At 44.2% G+C, this 16175-nt stretch overlaps 1 protein-coding gene across 1 annotated transcript; it reads left to right on the top strand.

Annotated features, from left to right (window-relative positions):
* Nucleotides 1-294: 294 nt before the first annotated feature.
* On the top strand, nucleotides 295-14137 carry LOC131230608 (subtilisin-like protease SBT5.3). Its single transcript, XM_058226505.1, has 3 exons — nucleotides 295-861; nucleotides 11101-12073; nucleotides 13379-14137. The coding sequence occupies exons 1-3, from the start codon at nucleotides 299-301 to the stop codon at nucleotides 14135-14137; spliced, it is 2295 nt and encodes a 764-aa protein (XP_058082488.1). The 5' UTR covers nucleotides 295-298.
* The last annotated feature ends 2038 nt before the right edge of the window (nucleotides 14138-16175 follow it).

Here is a 16175-nt window from a genome sequence, read left to right as displayed (position 1 = left end):
TCTTAAACATTTAATCACACCCATTAACCTTAAATCTGGTCTTGGTATCGATCCCTCGTGGGGGATGACTAACAGTGAAGTGTACGTGAGCTGAAAGTGGGGTGTACTAAACAAGCTAAAAAAAAAAAAAAAAAAAAAACCTTAAATCTGATTAGCGTGACCTTCGGCACCAATGCTCAAATCATAGGGGCTGAGCCATGTGGACGATATTGATCGATTTACGGTTATGCTACGCCACGTGAGCCCATTATAAGAAGGCTTATTGAGGAGAGAGAGAGGAAACAAAGAAGAAAAGGACATGGCGGCTACGAAGCTCTTTCTTTTCCTTCTTCTCATATTTTTTTCTTCTTTCTTCCAAACACCCACATTTGCTAGTAAGAGGAAATCTTATGTGGTGTATTTAGGAGCCCATTCTCATGGATTCCAACCTTCTTCCATCGACTACCAACGTGTCACGAACTCCCACCATGAGTTCTTGGAATCATTCGTCGGGAGCAAAGAGAAGGCGAAAAATGCCATCTTCTACTCCTACACGAACCATGTGAATGGTTTTGCTGCGAACTTAGAAGCGGAGGAGGCCAACGAAATATCAAAGCATCCGGCCGTTGTATCGATTTTCTTGAACGAGATGGTGGAGTTACACACGACTCGGTCATGGGAGTTCCTGGGGTTGGAGATGAATGGCGAGATTCCTGAAGGATCGTTGTGGCAGAAGGCGAGGTTTGGGGAGGATATGATCATTGGGAATCTTGATACGGGTGTTTGGCCGGAATCAAAGAGCTTCAATGACGATGGAATGGGGCCCATTCCGATAAGGTGGAAGGGATCATGTGATAGTGAGGGTGGAGTTCGTTGTAACAGGTAATTTTCATTCTTCTATTTTTAGATTACTTCTATTTGTTTTTTACTCTGATTTTACTGCAGACTTGGGATTTTAGGAAATAAAGCCTCCACCTTTTATAGAGTACGGCAGGGGCGCAGCTTCGGTGATCCCCAGATCCACCGAGGTGGTTGGATCCCTGTCTGTGGGGCCCACCTTGATGTATTTTGCTTACATCAACGCCGTTCATCCCTTTTGATAGCTCATTATTTCAAAGTTGAAGCAGATCCAAATTTCATTTGCCTTGACCCTTGAGGGGTTTATTCCACCCACGGGAGCCCCGTTTTTCTCAAATACAACTAACACCGTCCATTAGCCATACCCTTTTCGATTTACAATAAATAAATAAAGAAACACCAGCCAGCAAATCATGATGGAACCATGTCGTGTTGTTATACTTACTGTTCAAGGAAAAAGCCTTTTTACCGTTAGGACTCGACCACGGTGGCAGGAAAAGCCCAGTGGCCTCACCATGATGTATGCATCTTATCCACGCTGTCCATCCATTTTGTCAGCTCATTTTAGGGATGGCCCCAAAGTTGAGAAAGACCCAAATCTCAGGTGGAGCACACCACAGGAAACAGTGTTGAATAAACGCGCACCGTTAAAAACTTCCTAAGGCCTGCTGTAATAGTTATTTTCCATCCAACCATCTAATAGGTCACACGTACTTTGGATGCAGGAAAAACACAAATATCAGCTTCATTGATAACTTTTGTGGCCCCTTTTAATGGCGGGCGTTTACCTCTTATTTGGCTCATGCGTTAAAATGATACGGAAAGGCTCCTAGATTATTATTTTTTATTTTTTTATTTTTTTATTTTTTCCAGGCACCAAACAGTACTGAACTGGATACTGGAGGGGTCACTCCCAAATCCAGGTCTTTATTTTTAAGGTTAGCTTTAGGGTTCGATTAGGGCCGGCAGCGGGCCAAGCCTATGCAAAATTCATATTTTAAGTAGGCCCAACCTAATTGGCTCGCCCGGACCCAATCAAAATCCCAAGCCTCAGGCCCGCCAATACCGGCCCAGACAGGTTTGGTGAGAGAGAGAGCAAAAGTCAATACTGTGAATTATTTTAAAACAACTTGATAACCTAACCAGGGTTAATTCTTCGATTGGGCAAAATATTAAGTGTTATTCAGGAAAATACATTAAGATATTATTTGTTAGGAAAAAAATGGACAAGTTGATAAGTCGGCTTATGGAATATACTAATTCTACTGAACCAGCGCGGTCCCAGTGAAACTTGAGCCTGATACGACTTCTACGTCCAAAATAGACTAACCTTCAAGAAGAGTGATGCAAATGCAAGGACACTCAAAGAATGAGACTACGAGTCCGCCCAAAGGTCGGCCAGAGGATAGCCAGAGGTCGGCCAGAGATCAGCCAGAGGTCGGTCAGAGGTCCACCCAAAGGATAGCCAAAGGTCTGCCGGAGGTCGGCCAGAGGTTTGCCCGAGGTCGGCTAGAGGTCAGCTAGAGGACGGCTAGAGGTCAGTCAGAGGTAGATCAGAGGTCAGCCCGAAGGATGGCCAGAGGACAGCTAGAGGTTTGCCAGAGGTCGGTCAGAGGTCAGCCCAGAGGACGGCCAGGGTACAGCCAGAGGACACCAGAGGTCTGCTAGAGGTCGGCCAGAGGTCAATCCCAGGCCAACTGTAACCCGGTTAAAGGGCCTAGTGAAGCCCAAGCATGATAAGGTATCTACGTCCATAAACAGGCCGACTTCCAAGAAAGTCGATACAACTGTAAAGACACTCAAAGAACATGACTACGAGCCCATTCGACTATAAATCAACCATAGGTCGACTATAGATTGACCACAGGTAGAGCTGGGCAATCCTGACCCGATCCGACCCGATTCGACCTGTTCTGAACTGATCCGATGGCTTGGATCGGTGCGGATCGAGTAAGACAGGGTAGATCCGAAAGATTTTCAGGTCGAGTTCGGATCCATGCCTACCCGGACTGATCCAATCCGGAATCCGATCCGATTGGATCCGATCTGACCCGACTCGACCCGATCCGCAGTGAATAAACTACATGCATTTGCTAGCACCGTTTGTGGGACGTAGCTTCAGCATGGGAAAAGGAGAGAAGCATTCGCTTAACACGATGACTATTGCATTACCGTTGGTGTGGAGGTAGCTTCACAACCAGATGTGGATCAGCTTCGCTCGCTTTTAAATGCCAGGGAGCAAGCACAGGATACTGCAATGGAGTTTTGAAGAGGGAGAGCAACTGGATAGCTACTCCCTGCCACATACTCCGTAGCTGGTGGTCGGTGCTCTGTGGGACCCACCATGATGTATATGTTTTGTCTATTCCGTTCATCCATTTTTAAAGATCATGTTATTGCTTAATACCAAAATTGAGAGGAATATAAATCTCAGGTGGACCACACCACATGAAAACGATAGCAGTTGGATATCCACCATTAAAATCCTCCTAAGGCCTACTATATTGTTTATTTGACATCCAATCTGTTGATTAGGTCATATAATCCCAGATGAAGAGAAAAAACAAAGATCAGCTTGATCTAAAACTTTTATGGCCCTCAAAGTGTTTTTAATTGTTGACTCTCATTCAACATTATTTCCTTTAATGTGGTCCACTTGAGATTTGGATATACCTCATTTTTGGACTCATACTATAAAAATGATTTGTTAAAATAAATGGACGGCATGGATGAAACACATACGTCATGGTGGGGCCCACATAACACTGGCCATGTAGGTGGAGTAGCCAATCCTATTTCCCTCTCTGTGCGCCACCATGAATATGATGGTTGCCTGACACATCCACCTGCTCTATAGTTACGTGTCGTGAGAAGACGAGCACTGACGCTCCTCGAGCTCCACGTTGTACGAACGGTTCAAAGGATATCAAAGTTACATGGGCCCCACAGTGATGTATTTATTATATATACACTATTCATATATTTTTAAATATTTTTATAAAGCATTATCCAAAAAATGAACAATATCCAAAGATCATCTGGACCACACCACAAATAGCAGTATAGTATGACTTTCACCGTTAATCAATTCGTGCGGTCTACACAATAGTTAGATCTGTCTTATTTTTCGTCTCAAGCCTTAAGACGAGCTCGCCAAATGGATGGACGGTTTGGATATAGCACATACCCCATGAGAAGACCCACAGAACTTGTTAACGTCAATGCATGAAAAGGACGTCGCTGGGCGCTTACGTGCAGTGCACGTCAACCCGGTATTAGTATGATGAAAGGGTGTGTACAGCTCTTTCGTATCCATGTGGGGCCCACCTTGATGTATATGTATTATCTAAGCCGTTCATCCATTTTGGCATATAATTTTAGGCCTTGAACATAAAAATGTGGTATATTGAAGATTGAAGTGGATCACACCACATGAAACAGTTAGATTAGATTCAAATGATCTGAATCATATCCAATCCGATCTGACTTGGTTTTCTTAACCGAGTCGGACTCGGTTTGGGTCATGCCAACCATCCATCGGGTTGGTTCGAGTCAGATGACCCAGACTCGATCTCGGATAGGATCGGATTCGGGTCAGGGTATGGAGAATTCGGATCGGGTCGAGTTGTACCCAATCCGGACCGATGCCCAGCTCTAACCACAGGTCAACCCTAGATCGATTACTGCTTGGCCGTAGCTCAGTTATAGCTCGGCCATTGGACAACCATAAATTGGCCAACATTCAACTACAGGTCGACCCGATCATAGGTCGGCCCAACTACAGGTCGACCTGACCATAGGTTGGATATAGCTTGGCTATAGGTCAGCATTGTCTACTACAGAGTTAAAATCATATCCCGGGAACTTCTCCAACGGCCCGAAGATCTCTCCCAAGATCTTGGGAGGATAAAATCATATCTTGGGGATCTCAGACGACCGTAATCTCAGAAAGATCTCAAGCATATCAGCAGTTATAAATAATAAAGACTCCATACGATGTGATCTCATGCACACTCAACTCAGCGCCCGTCTTGGGACTCGACCTAAAGCCAAGCTACGGATCCAAAGGATTTCCCTAAAAATCAGAGATCTCATTTAAGATCTCCAAAGGATAGTGCCAAATCCCGACGATCACGCGATCCTATAATCTCGGGAAGATCCAAGATCACAATAAATCTCTAAAATATAGGGAAAGAATCCCCGTACGACAGGATCCTCCCTCTCATATAAATAGGAAAGGCTCTAAGGGTGAAAGGTATGCAAAATCTTTCTCCCCGAACCCCTTAATACTATAAGACCCAGATTCCTATCCCGACTTTAGCATCGAAGGGTCCCTTGCTCTAGCCAGGGTCTTATTTGTCTTCTTCCCGTGCAGGTACTTAAAGGTCGAAAAAGGGTGGACTAGATTTTTGCATCAACAATTTGACACTGTCTGTAGGAACGACATCTTAAGTCGTTCATGCTCTACCAGAAATACTCCAAATAATCTACAATGGCGAAAGAAAAGAACAGAGCTCTTCTTGTACCATTGTTGCAGCCAAGTCGAAGCTCTTCCCGTACCATTATTGCAGCCAAGTCAGAGCTCTTCTTGAATCATTGATGTAGCCAGGTCAAAGCTCTTCCCGTACCATTGCTGCAGCCAAGTCAGAGCTCTTCCTGAATCATTCTTACAGCCAAGTCGAAGCTCTTCCCGTATCATTGCTGTAGCCAGCTCTTCCTGTACCATTGTTGCAGCCAAGTCGAAGCTCTTCTTGAAGCACTTCTACAGTCAAGTCAGAGCTCTTCCTGAATCATTGTGTAGCCAAGTCAAAGCTCTTCTTGAACCATTACTGTAGCCAAGTCAGATCTCTTCCGGAATCATCTGTTTGTAGCCACATCAGTTCTTCCTGAATCAATAATCCTGAGCCCGCTGGGCGGCATAACGGCTAAAACTACTTAAGCCTCGGCAATTCAGCTCGGCCTCAGAAACTTAGCTCAGCCTCAACAGGTTAGATCGACCTCAACAGGTCCGCTTGACCTTAACAGATCCGCTTGGCATCAACAATCAGCTCGACCTCAATAGGTTAGCTCAGCCTCATCAGGTTAGCTCGGCCTCAACAGGTTAGCTCGGCCTTAACAGGTCCGCTCAGCCTCAACAGGTCACCTCGGCCTTAACAGGTCACCTCGGCCTCAATAGGTCCGTTCGGCCTCAACAGTTCACCTCGGCCTCAACAGGTTAGCTTGGCTTCAACAGGTCCGCTCGGCCTCAACAGCTCAGCTCGGCCTCAACAGGTCTGCTCAGCCTCAACAGAGCTGCTCGACCTCAACAGGTCCGCTTGGCCTCAACAGATCCACTCAGTCTCAACAGATCAGCTCGACCTCAACAGGTCCGCTTGGCCTCAATAGCTCAGTTCGGCCTCAGCAGCTCAACTCGGCCTCGGCAGGTTAGCTTCGCCTTGGCAGCTCAGAGCCTCGAAAGGTCAGTCCGGCCTTGATAGGTCAGCTCGGTGCTCGATCTCTCACCCAAAGTTGTGCTGGTCGAAGAGGAAACATCTTAGTTGAGGAGAGGATGCGAAAGGAAGAAGGGGAGCACTCTTCCGTTAGCGACTAAAGAAAGAAAGAAGACGACTAATATTGAGGCCAACATACCAACCGACATCTAGAAAGTCACTTCCATCGGTACACTTCCTTGAACACTAAGTCGAAGTAAATGCTGAAAAAAGTCGAAGTAAATGCTGAAAAAAGTCGAACTAAGAAAGGAAACTTAACGACCGAGCCTCGACAAGTCATCTCGACCTCGGCAGGTCGACATACTACTCTCAGGTTTGCTTGGCCTTGGTAGGTTAGCTTAACAATAAGGCTCATCGGCCAAGTCCGACCTCGATATCGAATATTGAGGGAATATCGACTAGAAAACATTGGGGGATCTTACCCCACTGATGGGATGCTGAAAGGTTTACTACCCTAGGTCAGCTCGGTCTCGACAAGTCAGCTCGGTCTTGACAGGTCGACTTGGCCTCGACAAGTCACCTCAGTCTCGACAGGACAAGTCGGCAGACTACACCCAGGACAAGTCGGACCAACATGAACCGTTGAACCAAAACTATCCCAAGGGAGAACTACTTGTTGAAGAGAGGACAACCCATAAGTTAGGTTGGCCTAACTGTCCCCTCCCGCGAGCTCAATGAACTTGACATGGTGATTTTTACAAGTAAAATTGCTCAGAAATAGAAAAACAAAAGGAGGGGGAGATGGAGCTCACCGGGAAAAGAACGGTCAAGTCTCCGGCTTGATTGAAAAAGAAAATGGACGCTGGAAATCACCCTAAGAGGAGTGAGAAGACAAAGGGAGAAAGAAGCAAAAATACAGATGTGAAAGACCCTAAGGGTTAGGGCTTCCCTTACATAGCAATGTCATGTGGCAATCATTAAAGACGCTCATCAATGCAACTTCGTACGACGCCCCCTCGACTACCCCAACTCGACATGTGGCATAACCCTATGCACTGCTCCGATATCAAGTACGACGCCACGCGTCGGGACCTCGTTGGTCCGTCGTAAAAAAGATGGCTTGGTGCCCCACATGACCTCGAGCCACGAAACGACGCGCCATGATAAGGACAAGTTGATAAGTTGGCTTATGAAATGGGCCAACTCTACTCAACCAGCGTAGGCCCAATGAAACCCAAGCCTGATAAGGCTTTTTACATCCAAAAGCAGGCTAACCTTCAAGAAGGGTGATGCAAATGCAAGGACACTCAAAGAATAAGACTACGAGTCCACCCAAAGGTCGACCAGAGGACAACCAGAGATCGGCTAGAGGTCAGATAGAGGACGGCCAGAAGTCAGCTAGAGGTCGGTAAGAGGTCAGCCTAGAGGACAGCCAGAGGTCTGCTAGAGGTCAGCCAAAGTATGGGTAGAGGTCAGCCAAAGGTCGGTTAGAGGTCAGCCCAGAGGACGGGCAGAGGACTGCCAGAGGATAGCCAGAGGTCAGTCAGAGGTCGGCCAGCGGTTGGTCAGAGGTCAACCCAGAGGATGGCCAGGGTATAGCCAGAGGTCAGCCAGAGGTCGGCTAGATATCAACCTAACCCATAGGTCAACCAGAGGTTAATCGCAGGCCAACTGTAACCCGGTTAAAGGGCCTAGTGAAGCCTGAGCCTGATAAGGAGTCTACGTCCAGAAACAGGCCGACCTCCAAGGAGGTCGATACAACTGTAAGGACATTTAAAGAACACGGCTACGAGCCCATTCGACTATAGATCAACCATAGGTTAGCTATAGATCGACCACAGGTCAACCCCAGATCGATTATTGCTCGACCATAGCTCAGTTATAGCTCAGCCATTAGACAGCCATAAATTGGCCAACGTTCAACTATAGATCGACCCAACTATAGGTCGGCCCGACTATAGGTCAACTCGACCATAAGTCGGATATAGCTCGGCTATAGGTTAGCACTGTCTACAATGGAGTTAAAATCCTATCCCGAGGATTTCTCCAACGGCCTGAAGATCTCTCCCAAGATCTTGGAAGGATAAAATCATATATCCCGCGGATCTCGAACAATTGTAATCTCAGGAAGGTATCGAGCATATCAGCAATCCTAAATAAGAAAGACTCCATACGGTGTGATCTCATGCACGCCCAACTTAGCGCCCGTCTTGGGACCCGACCTAAAGCCGAGCTACGGATCCGAAGGATCTCCCTAAAAATCAGAGATCTTGTTCAAGATCTCCGGAGGATAGCGCTAGATCTTGACCATCATGGGATTCTATAATCTCGGGAAGATCCAGGATCGCAACAAATCTCTAAAATATCGGGAAAGAATCCCCGTACGGCGGGATCCTCCCTCTCATATAAATAGAAGAGACTCTGAGGGTAAAAGGTACGCAAAATCTCTCTTCTAAAACCCCTCAATACTATAAGACCCAGATTCCTAGCTTGACTTTAGCATCGGAGGGTCCCCTGCTCTAGCCAGAGTCTCCTTTGTCTTCTTCCTGTGCAGGTACTCAAAGGTCGAAAAAGGGTGGACTAGATTTTTACATCAACATTACTTATCATTGGGATAAAAGGGGAGTGCTGACATGTTGCTGACATATGTTTTTCTTTCTTGATATTAAAGTCAATGTCTTTCTTTAAGCTAACATAGGTTACAGGTTGTTCCACTTTTTGGTGGGACACACTATAAAGGAGAGATTGCCTGGGAAATTTTTAGCATTCAATGAGATGACCTAGAAAATCTTTAGCACTGAACAATGGCGCATCAAGTGATGGATACGAATTGCCCATAACTATAAGCCATGATCAGAGCTGTAGACAAGTTGAACTGAATTGAGCTTGGCCCTCAGCTCAGCTCAGCCACCAGGCCACCTCAGTTTGAACTTGGCTTGGCTTGATCTGTGGGCTAGATTGGTCAACTTGACTTGGCTAGGGCTAGCTCAAGTTGAGTTCGGATCCTTACTCTTGCTTTGATGGTAGATTCTTAGGAGTTTCAACACCTGGTCAAGGGTTCAAGTATCCATAGGTGGTGAAATCCCACTACGGCGTGAGTATGTGGGGGTGTGTGTGCGTGTGTTAAAAAAAAAAAAGAAAAAAGAAAAAAAAAAGAAGAAAAGAAGAAGAAAAGAGCTCAAGTTGAGTTCAAGCGCTCAATCTTCCGAGTCAAGTTCAAGCCTATGAGTTGAGTTCAAGTCTAAGTTATAAGGTTTTTAATATATATAATATATAATGTATAAAGGAAATGGTTCCACGCCGTTGACCTCATGTGAACTTCCCATGTGGTACATAGAGTTGTGTGGGCTCCACCATGATGCATGTCGAACATCAACCCCGTGCATTTGATGGGTACCATATATAGAACTTAGGTGGGCCATACCATCTAGAATCATGTGAAGACATGCATAAAACATATAAAAGCATTTGGTGGGGCCCACCTAAAATTTGGATGCATCAGAAACTTGGTCCGACCCCTCATCCAAGTGGGACACACATAATGGATGGGCTGGATTTGTGAACCACATCTCAGTAGGCCTTACAAATGATTATGAATTTTTTAATGGGAGCATAACCCCTCTCAACTTTTGTATATGGTGTGGCCCACACAAGTCATGGATTGACTTGATTTTTAAGCCCAAGGCCCACACCATGGAATGGTGCATCGAACTAACTGATGGGATAGATACGTTTGACACGCATCATGGTGGGGCCTACACAGCTCGAAATCATGGGAATGAGGTCGACATCAGAGTACCATTTCCCAATATATAATATATAGTATATAATTTAATTAAATATATAAATATTTACAAAATGTTTATATTAAATGAACGTGATCCAAGTTGAATGAATTCAAACCGAGTCAAGTTCGTGACAAGTTACGAGCTGAGCCGAGTTGAGCTTGGTTTTAGCTTGAACTCTGCTTAAAAATATTTCGAGAAAAAAAAATAAAAATACAGCTCAACTCGGCTCAAACCAAGCTCCGAGTCGAGTAGAGTCAAGCTTTTTTTCAAGTCCAGTAAAGCAAAATAACTGAGCTAAGTCAGTTCATGTACAGCTCTAGCCACAATAATCTCCATTTGCCTTGACATGGCCTAAAGAAAAATCATTACATGAGTGTGTTAAAGGTGGGCCGGCAGTGGAATATCTCATCATCAGGTAGGTCCAATTTAATGACTGGACTGGATGTTATATAAACATTAGGGTACATCCCACACAATCTGAAAATTCTGGATGATGAGGGGCCCTCTCTCCATTTGCTCCCCTGTTCCATGCTGCGTGGCCTTCCTGAGTCTGGACAAGGCTGATTTTTGGTTTTTGCATAACTGGGCGGGGCATCTGATAGACGGGTTGGATGACATGGAAACACGACAGTGGACCGCACATGTCTCGACCTCAGGAGAGCTTCACATACCTTGGAACGCACGTGGTCGTTTCTGATTCTAATTACGTGATATCTTATAGTTCTGATAGAGTCATCATTTTCCCCAAACAAGTTGCATATGGAGCATATCCTATCCGTAGATAAGTGGGCCACACGATCTACTCACTGGGGGTGCCACTCCAGTACACTGGCATACCATTCGCTGTCCATTGATATTGAGATTGTGTCCTGCTGTCTATCTGGATCGGCCTAATTTTCATATCAGGTGATTGGCACGGTTATGGGCCACCTTTTGAACGGATAGGATATTTTACATGTGTGACATGTTGGTGGGAAAAAAAAAGCTGTATCTTAACTTATGACACAGCCTCTGTATCTGATCCCTTTAATGGATGGACCCACCAGGAAGTTGATCGGAGCCAGATACTTTAAGAAAGGCTACGAGGCAGAAAATGGCCCAATCAACGCCACACTCTCAACGGCACGTGACACCGATGGCCATGGGACCCACACACTCTCAACGGCTGGTGGTGGCTTCGTTCCCAGAGCAAACATTTTCGGTTATGGCAACGGTACAGCAAAAGGCGGATCACCCAATGCCCGTGTGGCCGCATACAAAGTCTGCTGGTCTGGATGCTTTAACGCCGACATCCTCGCAGCCTTTGATGCCGCAATCCACGACGGCGTCGATGTGTTATCCATCTCCCTTGGTGGGCCACCTCGTGCTTACTTTAGACAAGGCATCTCGATCGGTTCATTCCATGCCATGATGAACGGTATCCTCGTCGTCTGCTCAGCTGGGAACTCGGGCCCACAGAGTGGCACGGTTGGGAATGTGGCCCCTTGGCTCATAACTGTTGGAGCCAGTACAATGGATAGAGAATTCCCATCATATGTCCGGCTCGGCAATAACAAGCGCATCAATGGACAAAGCCTTTCAACCACAGCCCTTCCAGCAAACAAATTGTATCCGTTGATCATATCCACTGATGCTGAATCTGCCAATTCAACGGCTCAAAATGCCCAGTTCTGTCAGCCAGGGTCCCTTGATCCTAAGAAGGTAAAAGGAAAGATAGTTGCTTGCACCGCTGGATTAATCAGTAGTGTGGAGAAGGGCGATGTAGTCAAACAGTCAGGAGGGGTCGGGGTGATCATCATGAATGGGCCCACTACCGAAATTCAGGCCCACCCTCACGTCATCCCAGCCACAGATATCGCTGGGGTCAGCCGTGTTGCCGTACTGTTCTATAATAGATCTACTGCATCACCAACAGCTTACATTACGCGGCCAACCACAGAGCTTGGAACTAGGCCCGCACCAACCATGGCTGCATTCTCATCACAGGGGCCCAATTCCATCACACCGGAGATCCTCAAGGTTAGTAGTAAAATGCTATGAATGTGGCCTACATTTGTGAATTCAACCTGTCTCACTAACTAGGCAATGACAAAATCAATATTTTGAATAGGGCAGACCCCACCATAGCTCAAAAACCTAAAAACTCGACTTTACTTGTTATCCCCGGCCAAGTCAACTCGACGATTCCAACGAGTCTTACGTTGACTCAACTCAGTATTATATAAAAATGACGAATTTTTAAATTCATAATGAAATTTTACAATGACTAGAATCAAAACATATATTAAGCAAGAAAGAAAAACATACTGAGGCGTGATGGACTAGCGATTCTATATGAGAACCGGAACTCGGCTGAGGTATGCTGACTCACTGCACTATAAGTTATAATGCTCCTAGTTGCATCAGTTTACTTGCATAATTCAATTGATTGATCTATACCGTCTATCAAGTCTAGAAAATATTAGATGAATTACCATTCAAAATTTGCTCAGATCATATGTCCATCCAACCCATCCCTAATTTGGCGTTATTTTCTATAACCATCCCTTTTCCAATCCATGGATGAGATGATTATGATTTGTTTAACAAAAGGGATACTTTAGAATCATAAGATCTCCATGATGGTCCTGACAAATAGATGGATCGAATTGTTGGTTGGACCCATTTTTGTGTAAGCAACGAAGACTTCCATATTAATGGCCATTGATCAAATGGTTATTTTTGTCAGATTGGTGTGATATTTGCATCATAATCGATTGAAGATCGTTGAGGTCATGAACAGTCTGAATCATTAGATTATACTAGGTGTCCCAATGTAACCAGGAGCATTGTAATTAACTTATAGTAATCTTTGAGAAATTGGCCATTAATTTTATCTATGACTATGTCGCATAACCTATTCAGCATGGTGACTCCAAAAGCACAAGAGACCTCAAAAGTCTGGCTGATCCAACCATCAAGTGACTCACCACATACAGTTTAAAGGTTAATTTTCACATCGAATATTTATGAAGAGGAACCATCGTGGCGAGGTTGGATACCATTTATGCGTAACGGTGGATAACTCTAGCAGGTGAAACAAGATCATAAGATAAGATGTCATGGAGGAATGTGTTTAAAATTTTCAAAAACTGGAGAGAGGTGTTTTACAGTTGTCCAAAAAAAAAAAAAGAATCACACACAAAATAAGGAAAATTGGAATGGATAATAATTTCTTGTCACTTCTTTTACTCTCGAAACAAAACCAATGTGTTTTTATTTTTTCAGTGTAAATGGTTATTTCTCATTAATTCAATGCATCAATGCTTCTTTTTATGCCTGTAGCCGGATATTACCGCACCAGGAGTCAATGTCCTCGCAGCCTATACTGAGTACATCGGACCTAGCCATCTCCCTTCTGATCCACGCCGAGTTCTCTTCAACATAATATCTGGGACATCAATGGCATGCCCTCATATTTCTGGCATTGCCTGCCTTCTCAAGATGGTCCACCCCGAATGGAGCCCATCAGCCATTAAATCAGCAATCATGACCACTGCACGAACTGAAGACAACACGGGAGGACCATTGAGGAACTCTTCTCTATCTGTGGCCAACCCTTTCAGCTACGGCGCAGGACATGTGGACCCAAACCGTGCTGTGGATCCCGGTTTAGTGTACGACCTAACCATCAAGGACTACTTGAATTTCTTATGTGCCATTGGATATAACCAAACCCAGTTTGCGAGTTTCACTAAACAACCTTACTCATGTGATCCCAAGTCCTTAAATGTCTTAAATTTCAATTATCCTTCAATAACCATTCCAGATCTCTCTGGCCTGATCACTGTGAGTCGGACGGTGAAGAATGTAGGCCACCCAAGCACGTATACAGTCCGCATTGATGCACCGTCGGGAATTTCTGTGTCGATAGAGCCTGTGAGCTTGAAATTTGAGAAGATTGGTGAGGAGAAAACATTCAAGGTGAGTCTGCAGCCCGAGGAAGGTCGAGTGGCTAGTGAGTACGTTTTTGGGCAGCTGATATGGTCTAATGGTATGCACTCCGTCAGGAGTCCTATAATTGTAAAGGCAACAAAAGCCTGAAGAGCTTCTTCTTCTTTTTCTTTTTCTTTTTTTTTCTTTTTTTTTTTCCTTTTTTTTTTTTTGCAAAATAATAAATTTTACAAGAAGGGAAAAAAATCAAATCCACCGCATATGCTAAATACAGTCACCAAACAGAGCAACAAACGTTCACTTCCACAACCACCTGATGTAGAGCGGGTCATGGACAGTTTCATGGCCAAGATGGATCAGAAAAGGCCTGGTCGACGACAGAAGTGATCCGGACCGTTGGACCTTAGATCGGGCGTATCTCGCAATCCGGAATGAGTTACCCGACGTAAAATATATGATTTTGGGGTAGAACGAGCTACTTTAGCCAACCAACCCGCTATGCCGGGTTGCGCAGCCCAGAATTGTGAAAAACCCCTTGACCGACGGTCGTTTTCCTATTTTAATTTTGTTTTTACTACAAATAGTAAGTTTTAGTTTGATTATAACTCTTCATCCGTCGGACTTTAGGAGTTGCATCAAACGTGAAAAGAGCTTAGAATAATAAGGGGAACGGTTTGGTGAAGCCAAATAGGACACTTACTATTTTTGGCCGAAAACCTTGCGCACTAGTAGACATCACGACTGTCAATAAATAGTAAGTTTACTATTTATAGTAAGTCGCGATTCTAGGAGTTTTAGTTGTAGTTTGATTCTGATTTCTTTCCCATTGCTCGGTACCCCTATTTAAAGGGTTGTGAACTTATTTTTAGTGATCAATTAATCAATTTCGAATTTATTAGAATTTATTTCTATTTATTTCTTTCTTTCCTTGTGGATTCGAGAAGTCTCTGTGAGGAGTCTAGAGAAGCTCCTTGGATTCAGAGTAGTTATCCTCATCACGTTCATCCCTGCGTCACCACCGTAAACAATGGAAACTGAGGAAAAAAAAAACAAAGGAAGAAGAAGAAGAAGCCATACCTGCCAACACGAGCCAGCAACAAAGTTTGAAAAGGGGTTGAATTTGCTTAATGGCTTTGCACTGTAGTTTTTGTGACTGTACAAGTTCATGTGCAACATTAATTACTAAACTAAGGTTCTCATTCAGGATGTTGTACATAACTTCATCCAATAAACGTAGATGAATGGCACTTGTAGCATTTTGTCTGAACTTGCATTAGTTGTCTTCCAACATCTTCTCTATTTTAGTCTCCAACAACTCTTTGCTCAACCTTTGTGACACTAGAATATTCTTAAACTTTCACAGCGACAAACTGAAATTGTTCTTCCCATCAAATTTGTATATATTAAACTTCAATCTTGACATCTTCGTTGAATTCTCGAACATTCTTAACCTGATACTCTAATACCACTTCGCTATAATTCTCAGCCCACAACAAACTTGAATTAACCCTAGATATTAGAAATATGGATCTAATAACATTTATCAACCTTACACTTTGCGGAAGCACATTCAACAAAAATAGAACAATCAAAATAGAATTAACTAATCAAACAGTTACAAACACACGATTTTATATGGAAAACCCTTTCGGGAAAAACCATGGTACAAAGCGATAGATATCTCTACCATAATCAAAACCTTCGAGTTATACCACATCCTTTCTTTAATTACAAAAATAAGCTGATCTCCCCTTACAATATACAACCCTTGATAAACCCATAGCCCTTGAGAAAAATCCATTTCCAAGCCCTTATAAGTGTAGAAAAACCCTCCCTCAATGTAAGACCCTTACACTTTGAGAGATACCATTCATCCTCTCTAGGGCTTAAAATACCTGACTTATGCAAAACTACATGATAGAGTTTGTGTCCGTCAACCGGACCGACTCGCCTTCGGTTAGACTGAACTCACTGTCGATCAGACCGGCGAAGTCCTACTTTCCTCATCACTTTTGATTGAGATAACCTGCACTTTGTAGGTCAGATCGAACCCGGTTCAATACGACCAACAAAACCCTACTTCATCTCAAAGATTGTATAGAATCCAAGGCATCTGCATGATAAAAAGATAATTAATACATGTGGATTGCTTCTAGTGGACTTGCGCTTCTATTTGAGAAATGGGACT

This window comes from Magnolia sinica, chromosome 17 (genome assembly GCF_029962835.1).
Source record: "Magnolia sinica isolate HGM2019 chromosome 17, MsV1, whole genome shotgun sequence".
NCBI lineage: Eukaryota > Viridiplantae > Streptophyta > Magnoliopsida > Magnoliales > Magnoliaceae > Magnolia > Magnolia sinica.
This window is presented reverse-complemented; position numbering and strand designations above follow the sequence as displayed.